We start from the raw sequence: 19,120 nt of genomic DNA, 5'->3' as shown, positions 1-19,120 counted from the left end.
ATTGGTCCAGTTGTGAGGATTTTTGTTTTCTTTATGTTGGGGTGCAATCCATACTGAAGGCTGTGGCCTTTGATCTTCATTAGTAAGTGCTTCAAGTCCCTTTCTTTTTCATCAAGCAAGGTTGTGTCATCTGCATAACACAGGTTGTTAATGAGTCTTCCTCCAAACCTGATGCCCTGTTCTTCTTCATACAGACCAGCTTCTCGTATTATTTGCTCAGCATACAGATTGAATAGGTACGGTGAAAGGATACAAACCTGACACACACCTTTCCTGACTTTAAACCAATCAGTTTCCCCTTGATCTATGTAAAAGTTCCCCATGAGTACAATTAAGTGCTCTGGAATTCCCATTCTTTGCAGTGTTATCCATAGTTTGTTATGATCCGCATAGTCAAAAGTCAAATGCCTTTGCATAGTCAATAAAACAGAAGCAAACATCCTTCTGGTATTCTCTGCTTTCAGCCAGGATCCATCTGACATCAGCAATGATATCTCTGGTTCCATGTCCTCTTCTGAAACCAGCCTGAATTTCTGGCAGTTCCCTGTCAATACACTGCTGCAGCCGTTTTTGAAAGGTCATCAGCAAAATTTTGCTTGCGTGTGATATTAATGATATTGTTTTATGATTTCCACATTTGGTTGGATCACCTTTCTTGGGAATAGGCATAAATATGAATCTCTTCCAGTCAGTTGGCGAGGAATCTGTCTCCCGTATTTCTTGGCATAGATGAGCGAGCACCTCCAGTGCTGCACCTGTTCGTTGAAGCATCTCGTCTGATATCCCGTCAATTCCTGAAGCCTTGTTTTTGGCCAGTGCCTTCAGTGCAGCTTGGACATCTTCCTTCAGTACCATTGGTTCCTGATCATATGCTACCTCTTGAAATGGTTGAACATCAACTAATTCTTTTTGGTGTAATGACTCTGTGTATTCCTTCCATCTTCTTTTGATAGTTCCTGTGTCGTTTAATAGTTTCCCCATAGAATCCTTCACTATTGCAACTCGAGGCTTGAATTTTTTATTTAGTTCTTTCAGCTTGAGAAACGCCGAGCATGTTCTTCCCTTTTGGTTTTCCATCTCCAGTTCTTTGCAAATGTCATTATAATACTTTACTTTGTCTTTTCGAGCCACCCTTTGAAATCTTCTCTTTAGTTCTTTTACTTCATCATTTCTTCCTTTTGCTTTAGCTGCTTGACCTTTGTGAGCAAGTTTCGGAGTCTACCCTGATGTCCATCTTGGTCTTTTCTTTCTTTCCTGTCTTTTTGATGATCTCTTGCTTCATGTATCATGTCCTTGATGTCATTCCACAGTTCATCTGGTCTTTGGTCACTAGTGTTCAATGCATCAAGTCTATTTTTGACATGGTTTCTAAACTCAGGTGGGATATACTCAAGGTCATTTTTTGGGTATCATGGACTTGCTCTGATTTTTTTCAGTTCCAGCCAGAACTTGCACATGAGCGATTGATGGTCACTTCCACAGTTGGCCCCTGGTTATGTTCTGACTGAAGATACTGAGCTTTTCTATCATCTCTTTCCACAGATGTAGTCAGTTTGATTCCTGTGTGTTCCATCTGGCAAGGTCCATGTTGTAGAGTTGCCATTTATATTGGTGAAAGAAGGTATTTGCAATGAAGAAGTCATTGGTCTTGCAAAATTCTATCATTTGATGTCTGGCATTGTTTCTATCACCAAGGCCATATTTTCCAACTACTGATCCTTCTTCTTTGTTTCCAGCTTTTGCATTCCAATCACCAGTAATTATCCATGCATCCTGATTGCATGTTCGATCAATTTCAGACTGCAGCAGCTGATAAAAATCTTCTATTTCATCATCTTTGGCCTTAGTGGTTGGTGCATAAATTTGAATAATAGTCTTATTAATTGGTCTTCCTTGTAGGCATATGGATATTACCCTATCACTGACAGCATTGTACTTCAGGGTAGATCTTGAAATGTTCCTTTTGACAATGAATGCAACACCGTTCCTCTTCAAGTCGTCATTCCCAGCATAGTAGACTTTATGATAGTCCAGTTCAGAATGGCCAACACCACTCCATTTCAGCTCAGTAATGCCTAGGATATCAATGTTTATGTGTTCCATTTCATTTTTGACGATTTCCAATTTTCCTAGATTCATACTTTGTACCTTCCACGGTCCAATTTTTAATGGATGTTTGCAGCTGTTTCTTCTCACTTTGAGTCGTGCCACATCAGCAAATGAAGGTGTCAAAAGCTTTACTCCATCCACATCATTAAGGTCGACTCTACTTTTAGGAGGCAGCTCTTCCCCAGTCATCTTTTGAGTGCCTTCCAACCTGGGGGGCTCATCTTCCGGAACTATATCAGTGTTCCGCTGCTATTCATAAGGTTTTCACTGGCTAATGCTTTTCAGAAGTAGACTGCTGGGTCCTTCTTCCTAGCCTCTCTTAGTCTGGAAGCTCAGCTGAAACCTGTCCTCCATGGGTGACCCTGCTGGTATCTGAATACTGGTGGCATAGCTTCCAGCATCACAGCAACACGCAAGCCCCCACAGTACGACAAACTGACAGACACGTTGGTGGCTTTGAAATTAATGTGTTCTCTGCTTACCCAGCCCTAACCTGAGCACCCAGTATTCTGGTTTCCTTGGCAATTGTTGCTAACCCTGTAGTGTTTTTAATACATTTCTTAGATTCCCTGGTGGTTTAGTTCAATGCTAAAAAAGAAAACACAAAACAACAAAACAGCTTGCTGAATGAAGGGCTGGGTTAGCAGTGTGTACAGTCAGAATTGAGGGCCGATATGGAAATAAAGACCTTTGTTAAGATTCTTTTTTAAAGTATTGCTTTATACTCTTGCGCTTTGTGGTTTGTTGGTTGGTTGGCTTTTCTGTATTCACCCAGAACTTCAATAATTGAGCGTTTACAGTGGAGGACTTACTTAGACTGAGGAGTTCTCTTGCCTGGATATAAGGAATTAGGACATCTCAGCTAGGTGCCCACAAAACCCTCAGTTTGTCTGCGGCAAAGGTGGTTGCCGTCACCACCTGCCCCAAGTTCTCCAGACTGTCTGGGTTAATGGGTGCTGGTGGATGCAGCTGTTAAAGTGATTACTGCGGCAGCCTCCTTCCCCCAGTGGCATGGACGGCCACCTCCGGCACTTTAGCCAACTTCCAGTTCCAGCAGAGGCATTCAGCATTCAGAGCTGAGAGCAGCAGCAACAGCAGCTCTTTCTGAAGGTACAGGAGGCATGGAGAGTTTAGGGGCCATCCCTCCTCTGTGTTGGAATCAATACCAGCATCTAATTGCTGAGGGGAAGCTGCCAGAGTTTGCCAGGGTGGCAGCATCCAGGAGCCCTGACCAAGCTCACAGCCTAGCCCTTGGCACACTGCCCTCAGGTGGGCTCACTCAGGACACTCTGGTGTTTGGAAAGAGGTGAGGGTGAGGGTCTGAGGAGACTCCTAAAACCTTAGTCCGATCCAGAAACCACACAGACATACCTTTGTGCTCTCAGAGAGTCTTCTCTCTTCACTGTAGCCAAATGTGGACTAGTCAGTGGTTTTGCAGCGCACTTGGCAGTGATGAGGTGGTGTGTGCGCAGTAGGGCCTGAGGCTGGAGATGACAGTGAAAGCTTCTTGAGATGGAGTTTCCTCAGAAATGCCCATATACCAACAGCTTTTCTTATGTTCCTCAAAAAAATTGGGAAGATCCTGTTCTAAGATCCCAGAGAGGCTTTGAGTTTGAGGGTTTCTCAGCCCAGTGGCTTCACTTTGGGTAACTCCTTCTGTGAAGGTCATCCCTCCCCCTTTGTGGGACTGCAGGCATGGGGTGGGGTGACTGTCCTGCCCCTGTGGGGGTCAGGAAACACTGAGCAGGAGAAGAGCTTCTCTGCCCCCTCCACTGGCCCTGCCTCCGAAAGTTCTGGGAGTCTTGACCTTAGGTTTTATAAAGTTGACAGATAACGGCACCATCAGGGGTGGGGCTAGGGAATGTACAAGGCCTGACCTCCCTGAGATGAGCCATTGTGGGCCAGTAGAGATTGGAGTTACTGTGCTCATTCCCAATCCTGTTCCCAAACGTGTCCCCACACCCCCCACTTCCCTTCCCGATTCCTCCTCATTGAATCATTATGTTGCTCATTTAGCTGAAGCCTGTAAGTTCAAAACTGGCCCTGGGTGCTCAGGGCTGACACCCCAGCCCACACCTCAGTGTCAGCTTTGGGATGGATGCCAGGCACTGCTCTCAGGGGTTCACTTTCTGAAGTGTCAGGTCATGGGTACCCGCGGCGGAGGGCAAGAGCCAGCTCTTGGGACCCATGGTCAGAAAGGTTTAACTAAAAAAATTTAGGTAGCAAAAAATCAAAGTGGAAAAGGCACAGCTCCCTGTCTCAAAAAAAAAACCAAACTTCGGCTCTTCTTTTAGGGTAAAAAAAAAAAAAAATAGCTTCGTAGCTTAGAATTTATCAGGTAACTTTGAAAATAATGTACGCAAATAAGATCCAGTCAGCTGTGGTCTGGTCTCTCAGTCCTGTAGTGCAAGGAAATATATATTCCAGGGTGGGAAGAGTACTTTGGATTCAAGTCACTTATTTCAACAAATATTTATTTAAAATATATCTTTAAAAAAAACAACCAGCCAGGTCTCTGATTCTCATTCAGATCAGAACTGTGACTATCCAGGCATACTCATGCAGAGAGTCAAGGCAAATGTCCAGGTAATTCAGGCCAAAATCTTGCTACTGAAGAAAAATGATTCAGGGTTGTTTTTAAAACTGAATTTTCCAGTGGGTTTCCCGCCCCCCCAGTCCTTTAAATTTATAGTTTTCAGTTCCATTTGCTGTTGTTGATCCAGGATGGTTCTTTTTAAGATGACAATAAAGAATAACATATTTGGAACCTGTGTAGGTTATGTTATTGTACGTGGGGACCATAGTTTTCATTAGCTGGCTTTTCAAGACCCATATAAAATATCTCAGTATTATCAAGGAAGTTGTCTGTCGTCGGGGTTTTTTTAAGCCTTCCTTGCTCCCCGCCGTATTGTCTTATTATTCCTGCTGACTCCTGCTTGCCCTTGGGGTGACTCAAACCATTTGTCTGGTCTTTCCTTCCTGCCTTTGTGTGGAGATGTCTCAGCTGTCCAACGGGCAACTGACTGGTTTTTAAACGGCTCTATTTTTCAGATGTCGAACTCTCTCAGGTTCGCCCAGACCAAAGAATTTTAAGAAGATTCATTTTATCAAGAATATGCGGCAACATGACACCAGGAACGGCAGGTACAACACAAACAGAAGTGGCCCTGCCAGCTCTCCTGCAGAGGAGGCGGGTGGACTGGGGTGGGGAAGGGGGGAGAGAGAGGAAAGAGGGGGTACCGTTTTGATTGCCAGGCCTCAACAGAGGTTTTAACTCACACTTTATTTTTTTAATAATTTGTTTTTTGTTTTTGTTGAAAATATGTGCAGCAAAAAATACACCAATTCAATGCTGTGATATTGATTGCCTTCTTCAAGTTGTGCAACCATTCTCACCCTCCTTTTCCAAATTATTCCTCTACCATTAACATAAACTCACTGCCCACTAAGCTTCTTATTTAAACCTACACTTTTAATATGAACAGGATCTCCTATAACTTTCCCAGGCAAAATATTTCCACCCCGCCCCCACCGGTATTGCCAAAAGGAGTGCATATGAAATCATGCTCCCTATTGGAACCCTGGTGGCTCAGTGGTTAAGTGTTTGGCTGTTAGCCAAAAGGTCAACAGTTCAAATCCACCAGCAGCTCCTTGGAAACCCTAAGGGGTAGTTCTACTCTGTCCTATAAGGTTGCTATCAGTTGGAATTGACTTGATGGCAACAGGTTTGGTTTAGTTAATGGCAACTCATGGCTTGGTGGGACTTTTAGATCCCCAACAAACTGAATTTTTAATGGTATATTTTTATGGAAAACTTTGACCAGGAACACAGGGGGTTTTGTTTATTTTTTTCCCCTTTGTTTTGCTTTGTTGGTTTTTTATTTTTTCACCAGGGTTGTATGCTCTGGTAAATAACCACCCCGCCAGGCCTGTGCCTGGCCTTGGTTTTGATGACTGTCTAGGAGAGTAGAATCACAGCTTTACCACCCCTTTCTTCCTCTGCACTGATTCCAGGCCTGGGTCAGCTAACATTGGGACCACGTGCTTCTCCAGTGCTTTAGTGGCTCTTGGGGACGGCTAGTGAATGAAAAGTATTATGGTTGAAATTTACATTACAGTTATCTGAAAACAAATAGATTGGAATCACTGTCGCCCACATGCGTAGATGGAGTGACAGAGTCCGTTCATCTCAGCCTGGCTGTGCTGAGGACAGAGCTCCAAAAACTCTGGGTCCCCAGACGCTCCCAAATTCTGCGGCTCTTTGACCCTTTCAAACAGCCCCTCTGCACTAGCCTGTGATATGGGTTGTGGTTTCACTCAAACTGGTGAGTCAGAGATGCCGCCTTGGAAAGGAGGGCTGCTACAAAGACCGTTTTGTTTGATCTCCTCCTGATTCACAGGGGGCCATCTGGTCTCCACTAATACTCTCTAATCCATGCAAAATGAAAATGGCCAGAAAGCCTTTTAGTTAGACTTCTGGAATGACTCAGGCTCACAATTACTGCAATTTGATGGTGCAAAATACACTCTACCACCTGTGTAACATTAACGGTTATAGTTTTGAAAGGCTTGTTTTCTTGACGTTCATATCGTTTAAAACTAAAAAAAAAAAAATCTGCCATGGTGGGGGAACCTAATTTTTATAGCTATTGCAATGGTTCTAGAATAGCAAAACTGAGCTCTCTTCGAATAATTGTTACACTGTAAGGAGCCCTGGTGGTGCAGTGATTAAGAGCTACAACTGCTAACGAGAAGTTCGAATCCACCAGCCAGTCCTTGGAAACCCTATGGGGCAGTTCTTCTCTGTCCTATAGAGTCGCTATGAGTCAGACTCGACTCAACGGCAACAAGTTTTAGTCACTGTACATTCATATTTTAAGGATAGAGTGTTTAGTTAAATTTTATATAACTTTTATCTACTGAACAGAATGTTCTGAATTTCTCTATCTCACCCTTTCTGTCACTTAGAATGATTGTGCATTATTCACTTAATCACAGTTTTTTCTTTTCTTTTGAGGCTCGCTGTTACTGAATCCAAACCCTACCTATGCCATTTTCAGTATAACTCTTCATCATTTATTTACATTTGTGCTTTTGTCTTTAATCTCTCTGACCTTAAAATAAACATAGAAATCCTTTCATTCCTAAATAAAATCATGACAAAGTCAAAGGAATGAGCCAAATTGCTAGGATTCCACCAACCCTCCTTGGTGCTATCAAGGACACAAAGTCAGATTATTACCTGGCACGGTTGGGTAGTGAGAGTACGTAGTTAATAAGATACTTGGATTAATGGGATTACTCAAGTACATTGCAAAGCCGCCTTCCCAGGCACGCCCTGGGCCCATAAACAGTCAGGAAAGCATACGGTTGCTTGCTGTTTTCCTGGGGAGTCCTCAGAGGGAGCCAAGAGGGACTGTTAGCTTATCGGCAGATCTGAGAACTGGGATTTGGGGCAGGAAGGAGATCTGAGAGCTGTGTGGGAACAACGGGCCATGCGCCTGAGGTAGTGGCCAGTTTTCTCTGCCTCAGGTGAAAGCTGGTTTTCCTGTGTGAAAGGAAGATGAAAGGCTAGAGGCACCCCCCTTCCTCCCTCTGGTTTATTGGCCAGGCTAGACTGTCCTTAGGCAGGTGAAAGAACCCGTAGGAAACCAGAAATAAAGACAATCACTTCTGAGGTGACAGAAGGAAATTGTGGTTGAGAGCCTGATGAAGGGGAGGATGTGGCCCAGCCCTTCCAGAGAGGAGAGAAGAATTGCCCCCACCACACACAGCAGCAGGAGCCAGTTCTCCTGATGGAGGATCACCTGGCATGTTTGGATGCATCATCAGCTGTTGCTGCCCTCTCAGCAGCCAGCAGAAAAGATCCTGGGCACCTTCAGAGGGAGAGACGGTGTGATGACTGAGGATCTCTGATTCCCACCTCAGGTGCATAGAGACACCTGTGCAACACTGATGGGAGAGGGATGCATCCCTGCAGCCAGTATTTGAGCCTCTCCGCTCAGGTTTCCCTTCCCACATAGCAGATGAGTTTACAGGGAAGTATGGAAGAACTCACTGGAGAGTTTGAAATTCTGGGCTGAAAATGGAATGGCCTGAGCGTATAGCTGATATATCTGCCTCTTCTTGTCCCCCGAGGAAAAGAGACTGGAAAGGAGCCATGGAGGTGAGTGTGTGGAGCCTTTACACATATACCCCCCTCACCCACCAGGCTCACAGTGGACGCCCTCCCAGCCTGGAGTCTCAGTCACTGACTACCCCACAATGGCCGTATCAGGTCCTGAGTCTCCTTGTGACCTCTGGCTATCACAGGCCAGCCTGGGCCCCCTGGCTGTTCTGTCCGAAGGCCCTGGCATTGAGGCTTCTCCATCCCCAGGCCTGATGAGTGGTGATAGAAGCACCTCAGCAGGGATGAGGGTGCCACTCTTGAAACAAGTAGGGAGCATCTGTCATGAGGCTCAAGGCCTGACCTGACCATGAGTTTTAAGCACAATTTTGAAATACCAAAAAAAAAAAACCCAAATCCATTGCCATCAAGTTGATTCCAACTCGTAGCGACCCTATAGGACAGAGTAGAACTGCCCCAAGGAGCAGCTGATGGATTCACACTGCTGACCTTTTGGTTAATAGCCATAGCTCTTAACCACTGAGCCACCAGGGTTGCTAGGAGTCAGAATCAACTTGATGGTAACGGATTTTAATTTTGAAATAAAACCAAAAAAACCCGTTGCTGTCGAGTCAGTTCTGACTCATAGCGACCCTATAGGACAGAGTAGAACTGCCCTGTACAGGTTCTAAGGAGCGCCTGGTGGATTTGAACTGCCAACCTTGTGGTTAGCAGCTGTAGCATTTAACCAGTACACCACGAGGATTTCCATTTTGAAATAGGAAGAAAAAAATCTTAAAACTGAGAAGTGCATACAGTAAAAGACAATACTTGACACAAAACAAAAGACATTATGACCAGTAATAATCAGGGTAGCTGCTTGGAAGTAAACCTTGGGGACAGGTGGCTCTGTGTTTACCTGTTGACTACTGCCACTTGACTCTGGTATTAGAGGAACCCCCACTGGCCTGTTAAAATGGAAATGAGCACCTTCAGCAGAAGCATCCGGTTCCAGTGGAGGTTGGAGAGTCCACTTGAATAAAAGCCATATTCGAGTCTCTGGAGTCATTGGGTTCTGTGAGCTGGCATTGGAGCCATGCAGGAAGGCTTCCATGTGCGAATGGAAGTGTAGAGAACGGAGCTGAGAGTGTTTGGGAGTCATGCTAGCCAGGGGGGCCAGAGCCCAGGCTGGAGGGGTAGGAGCTAGAGAGCTCCAATTAGAGCCAGGCATGCCATGAGCTCTTTCTTGGCCCTGCTGCCTGTTTTGTCTCCTAGAAGATAAGGGGACAGTGAGGGGACTGCTGCTCTCTACTCTAATTCTGCCTTAACAAGGAAGATAGTTAGTGATGCGGAAGTTTAGGGACCTTGCGAGAAGTCTTACATAGTTGGAAAAGAAAGCAGTGCTTGGCTAGATTTTAGGAACAGAGGATCTCAGGAAGTTCAGACTACGAAGTGAATTCTTGTGGCTGGGACCAAATTGGCAGAAAAGATTATAAAATTAGTAGTGTCACAAGATGAAAATGGGTACCAGGCACTAAAGCAGTTTATGTTTTGCTTCATTCAATCTTTGAAACAACCTTACGAGGTAGGTATTATTACCATTGTGGTGGGCAGAATAATGCCCCCCCAGAAGATGTCCATGTCCTGTCCCCAAACCTGTGACTATGTTATGTTAGATGGCAAGGGGGAAAGGTTGCTAATCAGCTGACCTTAAGATATAGGGAGATTATCTGTGTGGGTCCAGTGTAATCAAACAAAAAACCAAATGGTTTGCCATCTAGTTGATTCAGGATCTTTGAAAATGGAAGCAAGAGGAAGAAAAGTATATGTAAGAATGATGCAATGTGAGAAAGATTCGACTGCCTGTTGTGGTTTTGAAGATGGAAGGGAGCCACGAGCCAAGGAATACAGGCAACGTCTAGAATCTGGAAAAGGACAGAGACGAATTCTTCCAGAAAAGAACACAGCCTTCCCAACACCTGGATTTTAGCCCAGTGAGACCCATTTCGGACTTCTGACCTCCAGAACTGCAAGATCATAAATTTGTGTTGTTTTAAGCCACTAACGTTTTGGTAATTTGTTACAGGAGCCACAGGAAATGAAAACAATCATCATCTCATTTTGCAGAGGAGGAAATTGGAATAAGCAGATAGTTAAAAAGTATTCAGATCCAGGCATCTGACACCAAAGCCCATTCTCTTAATTGAAGGGGGAAGGAGTGGGAGTTAAAAATCCATATATTGCAAGACAGCGTGTCATGGCGGGTTTTGAGATAACTCTGGGTCGAATTCTGATTTTTAAAAATTATTCTAGCACAGAGTTTCTCTTTGCGGGGATGAAGAAGTTTTGGAAATAGGCCTGATGGTTGCACAACATTGTGAAAGCAGTCAATGCTCTTGAATTATACATGTAAAAAATGGTTAAAATGGCAGTTTTTATGTTACATGTATGTTTTGTTGTTGTTGGATGCCACCGAGTCAATTTTGACTCATAGCGAACCCGTGTGACAGAGTAGAACTGCCCCGTAGGATTTTCTAGGAGAAGATCACAAGGTCTTTCTTCCTCAGAGCCGCTGGCTGGGTTCAAACTGCCAACCTTTCAGTTAGCAGCTGAGTGCGTAACCTTTGCACCAGCAGAGCACCTCTCCATGTATGTTTTACCACGATACAGTTTTTTTTAAATGTTAAGAAATGCAAAGAAAAACAAAAAACAAAATCATTAGCCAAAGACCAAGGACTAATAGAAGAAGAATGGTTTAAGCAGACTTGTGAGAGTGGTGTGAGGGAGACTGAAATCTGGAGCGAACCAAAGCTTGTTAAACAGAAGAGAAAGGCCAGTGATAGCCACAGGGCTTTTAAAACTCTTCAGAAGAGGAAGGGAAGGGGTGGTGAACTTCTTGGCGTTGATAGCACAAGGTCAGCAGATGTCAGCTGCTGCTCTTTAGCTTTTAGCTGTGTCAGCAACTATTACTGGGCAGTGCAGAATCATTAAAGAGAGGAAACAAAGCCATGTGCCAGCTACAGTAGGCATTCAGTAAATATCTGTTCACTAAATGAAGGGAGAAGTCTTTTAAAATTCTTTCTACCTTCAGGACTCGAGCCCAGGGAATGGAAAGAATTCAGAAATGCAAATAATCTTTAAAATGCCATGGACAAATGCACAGAGACAGAAGTGGGCTAGTGGTTATGAGGGACTAGGGAGGATGGGGAATGGGGATGTATTGCTTAAGGGGTACCGAGTTTCTGTTTGGGGATGAAAAACATTTGAAAACAGTGGTAGCAGTTCTACAATATGGGGAATGTAATTAATGTCACGGAATTGTGCCCTCAAAAATTCTTAAATGGCAAATGTTTCATTATATGTATATTTTACCACCAAAAAAAAAAAACCACCTTGGAAAATACAAGACATTCTAAATTTAATACCAGGGAAATGCTGCCTTAAAAAGGTGAGAAGAGGACTAAGTTGGTGGCAGATGGCAAGTCGTAATATTCGTAGACTTAGCAAGCCTAGAGCTGATTGCTGGCAGGATTTTGAATAGATGATTAAGCAGGTAGTTTGTGTGCTTTTAGAAGAGAGTGTGGTCGTGGCTAGCAGTCAACATGAGTTCACTCAGAAAAAATCGTGTTAAATTAGCTTCATTTCCTTAGCGATGGAATAACTAGGTTAGTGAATTAAAGGAATGCCATAGACATTACATTTCTAGATTTCAGCAAAATGTTAGACTGTTCCTCATTGCAGCATGTCCCCGTGGATAGCATGGTGGAAAGTGGGCTGGGTGATTGTGAAGCTGGGGGTCAGCTGACATTTGTGAGCTGACCATCAGCCTGAAGGGAAGTTTAGGTAGAACAGCGCATGGTATTTATTCTCTTGGGCATTATCTCCTTTGCCATGTACGCCAGTGATTAGAGTTAAGGCCCGTAAGCATCATTGCCCACCATATGGAAGGCCAGAAGAAGGGAGAGAAGGAGAGGGAATGAGTGCTATAGAGGACAACCAAGACTCAGTTACTTCAGCAGCTGGAAGTGCTAGACCCAGTTCACTGAGATTAAATGTAGACAGTCAGTTACAGGACAGGATAGGGACTTTTCAGAAGTTCATATCAAAAACATCTTGGCATTTAGATGGATGGGGTGCTCCATAAAAGATAACATGTGGTATAAATATGGAGAGAGCTAATTTAACTTTTCCCAAACAAAAATGTAGTATTACAGAAATGTATCCTCTTTGCACCCAGCCAGGGACAGCCCCATCTATAGCACTGCAACCAGTGTGAGTGTCATTTTAAGGCACTCGATTTGTTTTAGGACGGCCCCATTTGGGTGGACTCTAATTTTCCATGTCCCTTTCACATGAAGGGCCGGAGAGATAACAGGTTGTCAGTGGTGACTACCAGATCTTCTTCTGTCTGATCTCATGGAACCGCTTGTGTATGAACAGCCATTTTTCTAGAAAGAGCTGTGTGCATCCAGATGGGAGATGGTCTAGTAAAGCAGTTTCTTAACTACACGTAGAATGCATGATACATGTGTTGAGTGTTCAGCAAATACTTACTGGACATCTGCTTTGTGCCAGGACTGTTTTTAGCGCTAGTGGCGTATCAGTGAAATAACAGACAAAGACCCAGCTTCAAGGCGTACAGTCTAGTTGGGGGAGGTAGACAATAAACAAATGAATGTATACTATGAGTGAGGGCATAAATGTGCTATGGAGCGAAGCTGAGGCAGCTGAGGGTTTGGGAGTGCAGAGGCAGGCGTTGCTGGCGGCCATAGTCTTCCCTGATAGGGGCACTTTGAGCAGGGTTTGAAGAAGGTGAGGGAGTCAGCCTTGTGGCTATTCCTGTGAGGAGGAGCATTCAGGGTAGAAGGAACAGCAATTGCAGAGACCCTGAGGCCGAGTGTGGTTGGGGTGTTTGAGGAACCATAGGAAAGTTCTTGTGGGTGGAGAGAGGGAGAAAGTAGGAGAGATGAGACCCAGGAAGTCAGGGAAATGGTGTGTGAGGACATCTACTTTTATTGTAAACAGGACAGCTGTGGAGGGTGCTGGACAGGGAAGGGACAGGGTCTGGCTTGCATTTGAACAGGATCACTCTGATGAAAAATCAACCTCATCCAGCCCTAATACATGGCATTAACAGGATACAAACCATAATTAACAATACACAAACACCAAAAGATAAGCTAGATAACAGGGATCTTCTAAAAATTAAACACTTAATGCTCATCAAAAGACTTCACCAGAGTAAAAAAGAACCAACAGATTGGGAAAAAAAAATTGTATGACAAATCCGACAAAGGTCCAGTCGTTAAAATCTACAGGAAAATCCAACAGCTCTACAACAAAAAGACAAATAATCCAATTAAAAAATGGGCAAAGGATATGAACAGGCACTTCACCAAAGAAGACATTCAGGCAGATACAAGAGGATACATGAGGAAATGCTCGAGATCACTAGCCATTAGAGAAATACAAATCAAAACCACAGTGAGATGCCATTCCTACCACTACTGGCAGGAATCAAAAAAAAAGACAAAATAACAAATGTTGGAGAGGCTGCAGGGAAATTGGAACTCTTATGTACTGCTGTTGGGAATGCAAAATAGTACAACCATTTTGGAAAACAACGTGGCTCTTCCTTTAAAAGCTAGAAATAGAAATACCATATGATCCAGCAATCCCACTTCTAGGAATATATCCTGGAGAAATAAGAGCTGTCATACAAATAGACATGCACACCCATGTTCATTGCAGCATTGTTCACAATAGCAAAAAGATGGAAACAACCTAGGTGCCCATCAACAGATGAATGGATAAACAAACCATGATACATAACACACAATGGAATACTACACAATGATAAAAGAACAACGATGAATCTTCGAAGCATCTCACAACATGGATGAATCTGGAGGCCAGTATGCTGAGTGAAATAAGTCAATCACAAAGGGACAAATACTGTATGAGACCACTACTGTAAAAACTCATGATAAGGTTTACACACAAAAAGAAGCAAACTTTGATGGTTACAAGGAAGGGAAGGGGTGGGAGGGAAGAACGCTAATTACACAATAGATAAGTGGTAACTTTGGTGAAAGGTAAGACAGTACATACACTGGGGAAGGCAGCACAACTCATTCAAGGCAAGGTCATGGAAGCGCCACAGACACATCCAAATTCCCTCAGGGACCAAATTACTGGGCTGAGGGCTGTGGGGACCATGGTCTCAGGGGACATCTAGCTCAATTGGCAGAACATAGTTTATAAAGAAAATGTTCTACATTCTACTTTGGTGAGTAGCATCTGGGATCTTAAAAGCTTGTGAGCAACCAACTAAGATACTCCGCTGGTCTCACTCTGTCTGGAGCAAGGGAGAATGAAGAAAACCAAAGACAAGGGAAAGATTAGTCCAAAGGACTAATGGACCACAAGTACCACAGCTTCCACCAGACTGAGTCCAGAGCAAGTAGGTGGTGCCTGGCTACCACCACCAACTGCCCTGACAGGAATCACAATAGAGGGTCCTAGACAGGGCTGGAGAAAAATGTAGAACAAAATTCTAACAACAACAAAAAAAAAAAACATACTTACTGGTCTGACAAAGACTGGAGAAACCCGGGGAGTATATCCCCCGGACACCCTTTTAGCTCAGTCCTGAGGTTCACCCTTCAGCCAAAGATTAGACAGGCCCATAAAACAAAATGAGACTAAATGAGCACACAAGCCCAGGGGCAAAGATGAGAAGGCAGGAGGGGACAGGAAAGCTGGTAATGGGGAACCCAAGGTTGAGAAGGGAAGAGTGTTAGTATGTCGTGAGGGTGGCAGCCAATGTCACAAAACAATATGTGTGTTGCTTGTTTAATGAGAAACTAGTTAGCTCTGTAAACCTCACCTAAAGCACAAATTTTAAAAAGTTAAAGAGCATGAAATGGCAAATCTGTGGATAAATATAGAAGACTTTTTTATTGTTTAAAAAGATAATTGACTCTTAAAACAAAAAAAGTATCAATATATTATGGAATATAATATATATACAAGTAAAATGTGTGACAACAATACCAAAAACGAAGGGAGAAAGGAGATGGAAGTTTACTTTGTAAAGTTCTTATATTACTCATAAAGTGGTGTCATACTATTTAAAGGTAAACTGTAATAAGCTAAAAGTACATAAGATAAAAAATGCACATAATAAACGCTAGAGCAACTACTGGAAAATAAAGTCAAAGAAATAAGAGGAGAAAAATGAAATACTAAAGCTATTTAACCAAAAGATGGCAGGAAAAGAGAAAAAAAGGAACAAAAACAGAAGGGACAAATAGGAAGCAAATAAACAGCATGACAGTAAATTTAAACCCAACCATATCCATCTGTTCAGGTACTTTGGCTATTTATTTTTCTATTGGAATGGCTGTCTTTTCTTATTCTGTAAAAACTCTTTATACAAAATATAAATTCTTTGTCATAAAAGAAAAATCAGCTTCATCCTTCATATAGAAAATTGAGGGGTGTGTGTTTATCGTCTTCTGAAAGAAGACATACATTTCCCTATTTCCACAGTTAATTATATAGTGAATTTATTTTGATACGAATTTTAAAAGTGACGCAAGGTCTTTAAAGCACTGTTCACAAATGTATGAGCCAGCCCTTTGTCAAAGCAGAGGTGACAAGCAGCCCCAAGCCACACCATCTGGAATGGGCCCTTGGAAGGGTGTGAACTTCTCAAGTGGAAGCTGCTGCTCAATGAGAACCAGTCACAACGAGCTCCAACCTGTGTCTTCATGCCGGGAAGAGGAGGTTAAATGAAAGCAAAGATAGATCCAGTCCTTGGGAATAGGATACGCCCTTGAAAATGACAAACATTTAGAGCCTTACGTGACTGAAGCCTGTTAGCACCAACTGCAAGTTGAAAGCTGGCTGGTAGAACAGATTCATCAGAATGGACAGTGAGTTCTGAGCATGAAGACTGAAATTAGCCTCTCATGACATCTAGTGACTCTCATGGTCCTGTTGGAAAAGGATTTTTCCCCGCGGTGCTTCCAGTTGTTGACATTCATCAACATTTGGGAGGAATAGGGGACAAGAGGCCTCATTTAAAATGGGTGTCCTCCTCCCTCAGGCACGCAGCTCGTGTGGACGTTACGGATATCCTTTTCTGAAAATCTGCAGTGTACATAAGTGGTGGCTGTCATGTGCCCTGGAAGTGCCCCACTCCTGGGGCCTGTTTGAGATTTATTTCCTTCTGAACAAGCAGAGGACTTTGCAGTGAGTGGACTGGGCTGTCGTGTCCCTTGGGAGGAATTGCCAAAGAGATTTAACAGGATTTGAAATGGGAGTGGACAAAGAGGTGAGCTAGAGTGCTTTCTCTTTAAAATGTGAACTGAGTAGAAAAACATAAAAAAACATGTATGTGTGTGTATGTGTGTATATATATGTATATATAAGAGATTTTGGCACCCTTTATCTGCTTTTTAAAGTAAAATAGTAAAAGTACAGTAAACACAAGTCAGCTTTTAGCATTTCCTTTTTATGCTAAAAATTTTGGAGGGAAAGTGGGGGATGGGTAATAATTAAATGAAACTTTATCTGTGATCTCATTAGTTCCAATCCATCAGCCTAATTTAGTTTGAAAAATGAGTTGGAGGAAATGGCACATTTTAAAATTCAAGTAGCTAGTTAGCAACTCTGGACTGGCCTTCTTGAAGGAAGAAAAACACCTTTCATTTTATCCTTGAACTGAATCCATCTGACATGTGACAGATGTTGAGCGTCTTCTGTGAGGCATTGTCCAACATCAGCCCCTTGCCAAGCACGCTTTTCCCCTGTTAGGGCTTGTGTTTCTCATTGAAGGACTTAAACCCACCGTCCCCACAGCAGTAGGAGGCTGACAGGGGAAGCATCTTCACCCATGTCATCGGCAGTGCTTATAACTAATTGTCAGTGATACCTCAGTCTGAGGGACAGTGATCAGACAGTCCGAGAAACATTTTCCAACCGTCATTTATGCTCCCTGTTTTAGTCACCAGAGTTCTGTAGAAAAACAGAACCAGTGACAGAGAGAGAGAATATGTGTGTGTATGTATAGATACAGATATATATAGAGAGAGAGATTGATAGTTACTTCAGGGGATTGGTTTATTCCATTATGGGGGCTGGAAAGTCCAAGCTCCATAGGTCAGACAACAGAAAGAGTGAAGGGGCAAGCTTGGAGGCAGAACACTTCCTAAGGAACTCCCCTTCCAACTGGTCGATTACATTACATTAGATAACATTGTGGAAAGTGATTGCATTACATTAGACTACACTGTGGAAGATGATTGCATTACATTAGATAACATTGTAGAAGGTGATTGCAATACCTTGGGTTACATCATGGAAGATGATTGTATTACATTAGATTACATTGTGGAAAGTGATAGCATTACATTAGATTACATTGTGGAAGGTGATTGCATTACATTGGATTACATTGTGGAGTGTGACTGTGTTACTAGATTACATGTGGAATAGCAACTAGTCTAGTGTTTGGCCAAACCACTGGGATCCATAGCCTAGCCAAGTTAACATATAAAACTAACTGATACGGGCAGACCAGCCTCTTCTTCCACTGAAATGCCCCCTTGAGGTACTTACAAATAAGACTGATTCCCTGAATTGCCTTGCTTTACCTCCCCTGGTGCTAATGAGTGATGGGAGGAAGGGAGAAGCTGAGGCAAAGTGAGCCCCACAGGAGACCAGCTGCTCAGAGCTAAGGGTGCTTCTGCCCTTGGTGTCCTTCCTTGGGGCTGGGTGCTGGGTCAGCACAACACTTCGAAGGTATTCATTCCAGTCTCTTTAAAAAGCACAGAGGTTATCCCAGCTTCTTTGTGCCTGCAGAAGGCTTTTTAGAGAAATTATTTTCAGTTGTTAAGCAGCTGCTCAGTGCCTCCTGTGTGTAGACTGGCACTGCTGGAGAGCTCAAGGCCTATAAGTTCTCATTGCTTCTTTTCAACCAGTTGGATTTATAGGAAATAAAACACGTCACGAAGGAAGGGGTTAGGAGTTGAAAACAGTTTTAGATTGGACAGAACTTTCCCTTGGTGGTTCTGTTTCACTGTCTGCAGAGAAGGCCTGGAAGCCGGGGCAGACCAGTCTGTGGTTCCCGCAGCACTCCTAGAAGGAAGTGGGAAGTCACAGCGTAGCAGACAGCTCAGGCCATGAGGTTGCAGCTACCGGTGTTGCCCTGGAAGAGAGTGGCAGGGCTCAAGAGGTGACTTCCCAACCCACGACGCCACACTTGCCCTGTTTTCCTCCTCCTTCCTTGAGTCTCTGCCCTTGGCCTTTGTGAGCAATCCTGCTTATGCCCGCCCTGTCATGCTGGCTTTCCTCTCAGCTCTATCCAGCCCCTTCTCTCTTGTCAGGCCATATTTGCCATCACTACCTGAAGCTGGGGACTGCCCAACAAGCTCCCAGGCTCCTGTGCTCCAGGACTGAGTTCCTCTCGGACCAGGATGTCGTCCACGAGCTGGCCTACAAGCCCACAGGCTCTGCCACTTCTCCACCCCCATGCTACCCTCCTGCCACACTGAATTCTTTATATAAATGCTTGGTTTAGGGAAAAGGTTAGTAAATGCTAGAAGAAACACCTACAAAAATCACATATATAGCGTAAGCACTGTGCTTTAATTTAAGGCATATTAGTGACTATCCATTCAACAGCTTTTTTTGATGCCAGGCCTTTTCTTTGCATATGGGTACACTAGTTGGAGCCTGTCTGTGTCCTTACATTCTCATCATTCAAACGTATGGGCTGTCAGGTACAGATTTGACGTCTTTAAAGTGTCCTGAGGATCTAAGTACGAAGCCTTTTGGATTTTTGCAACTTTTTCTTGGTCTTTTATACTTGTCTTGCCCAGGGCGACTTGCCTTTAT

General features: G+C 43.6%; 1 protein-coding gene across 1 annotated transcript in view; it reads left to right on the top strand.

Annotated features, from left to right (window-relative positions):
* Nucleotides 1-19,120, top strand: part of CABLES1 (Cdk5 and Abl enzyme substrate 1) — a 145,128-nt gene that overhangs the window by 60,506 nt on the left and 65,502 nt on the right. Inside the window, exon 3 of the mRNA XM_064293222.1 lies at nt 5,161-5,253. Coding sequence (XP_064149292.1) covers nt 5,161-5,253 — 93 coding nt within the window. The remainder of the gene's footprint in view (nt 1-5,160; nt 5,254-19,120) is intronic.

This window comes from Loxodonta africana, chromosome 11 (genome assembly GCF_030014295.1).
Source record: "Loxodonta africana isolate mLoxAfr1 chromosome 11, mLoxAfr1.hap2, whole genome shotgun sequence".
NCBI lineage: Eukaryota > Metazoa > Chordata > Mammalia > Proboscidea > Elephantidae > Loxodonta > Loxodonta africana.
Note: the sequence above shows the minus strand (reverse complement) of the source record. Positions and strands in the feature narration are given on the sequence as shown.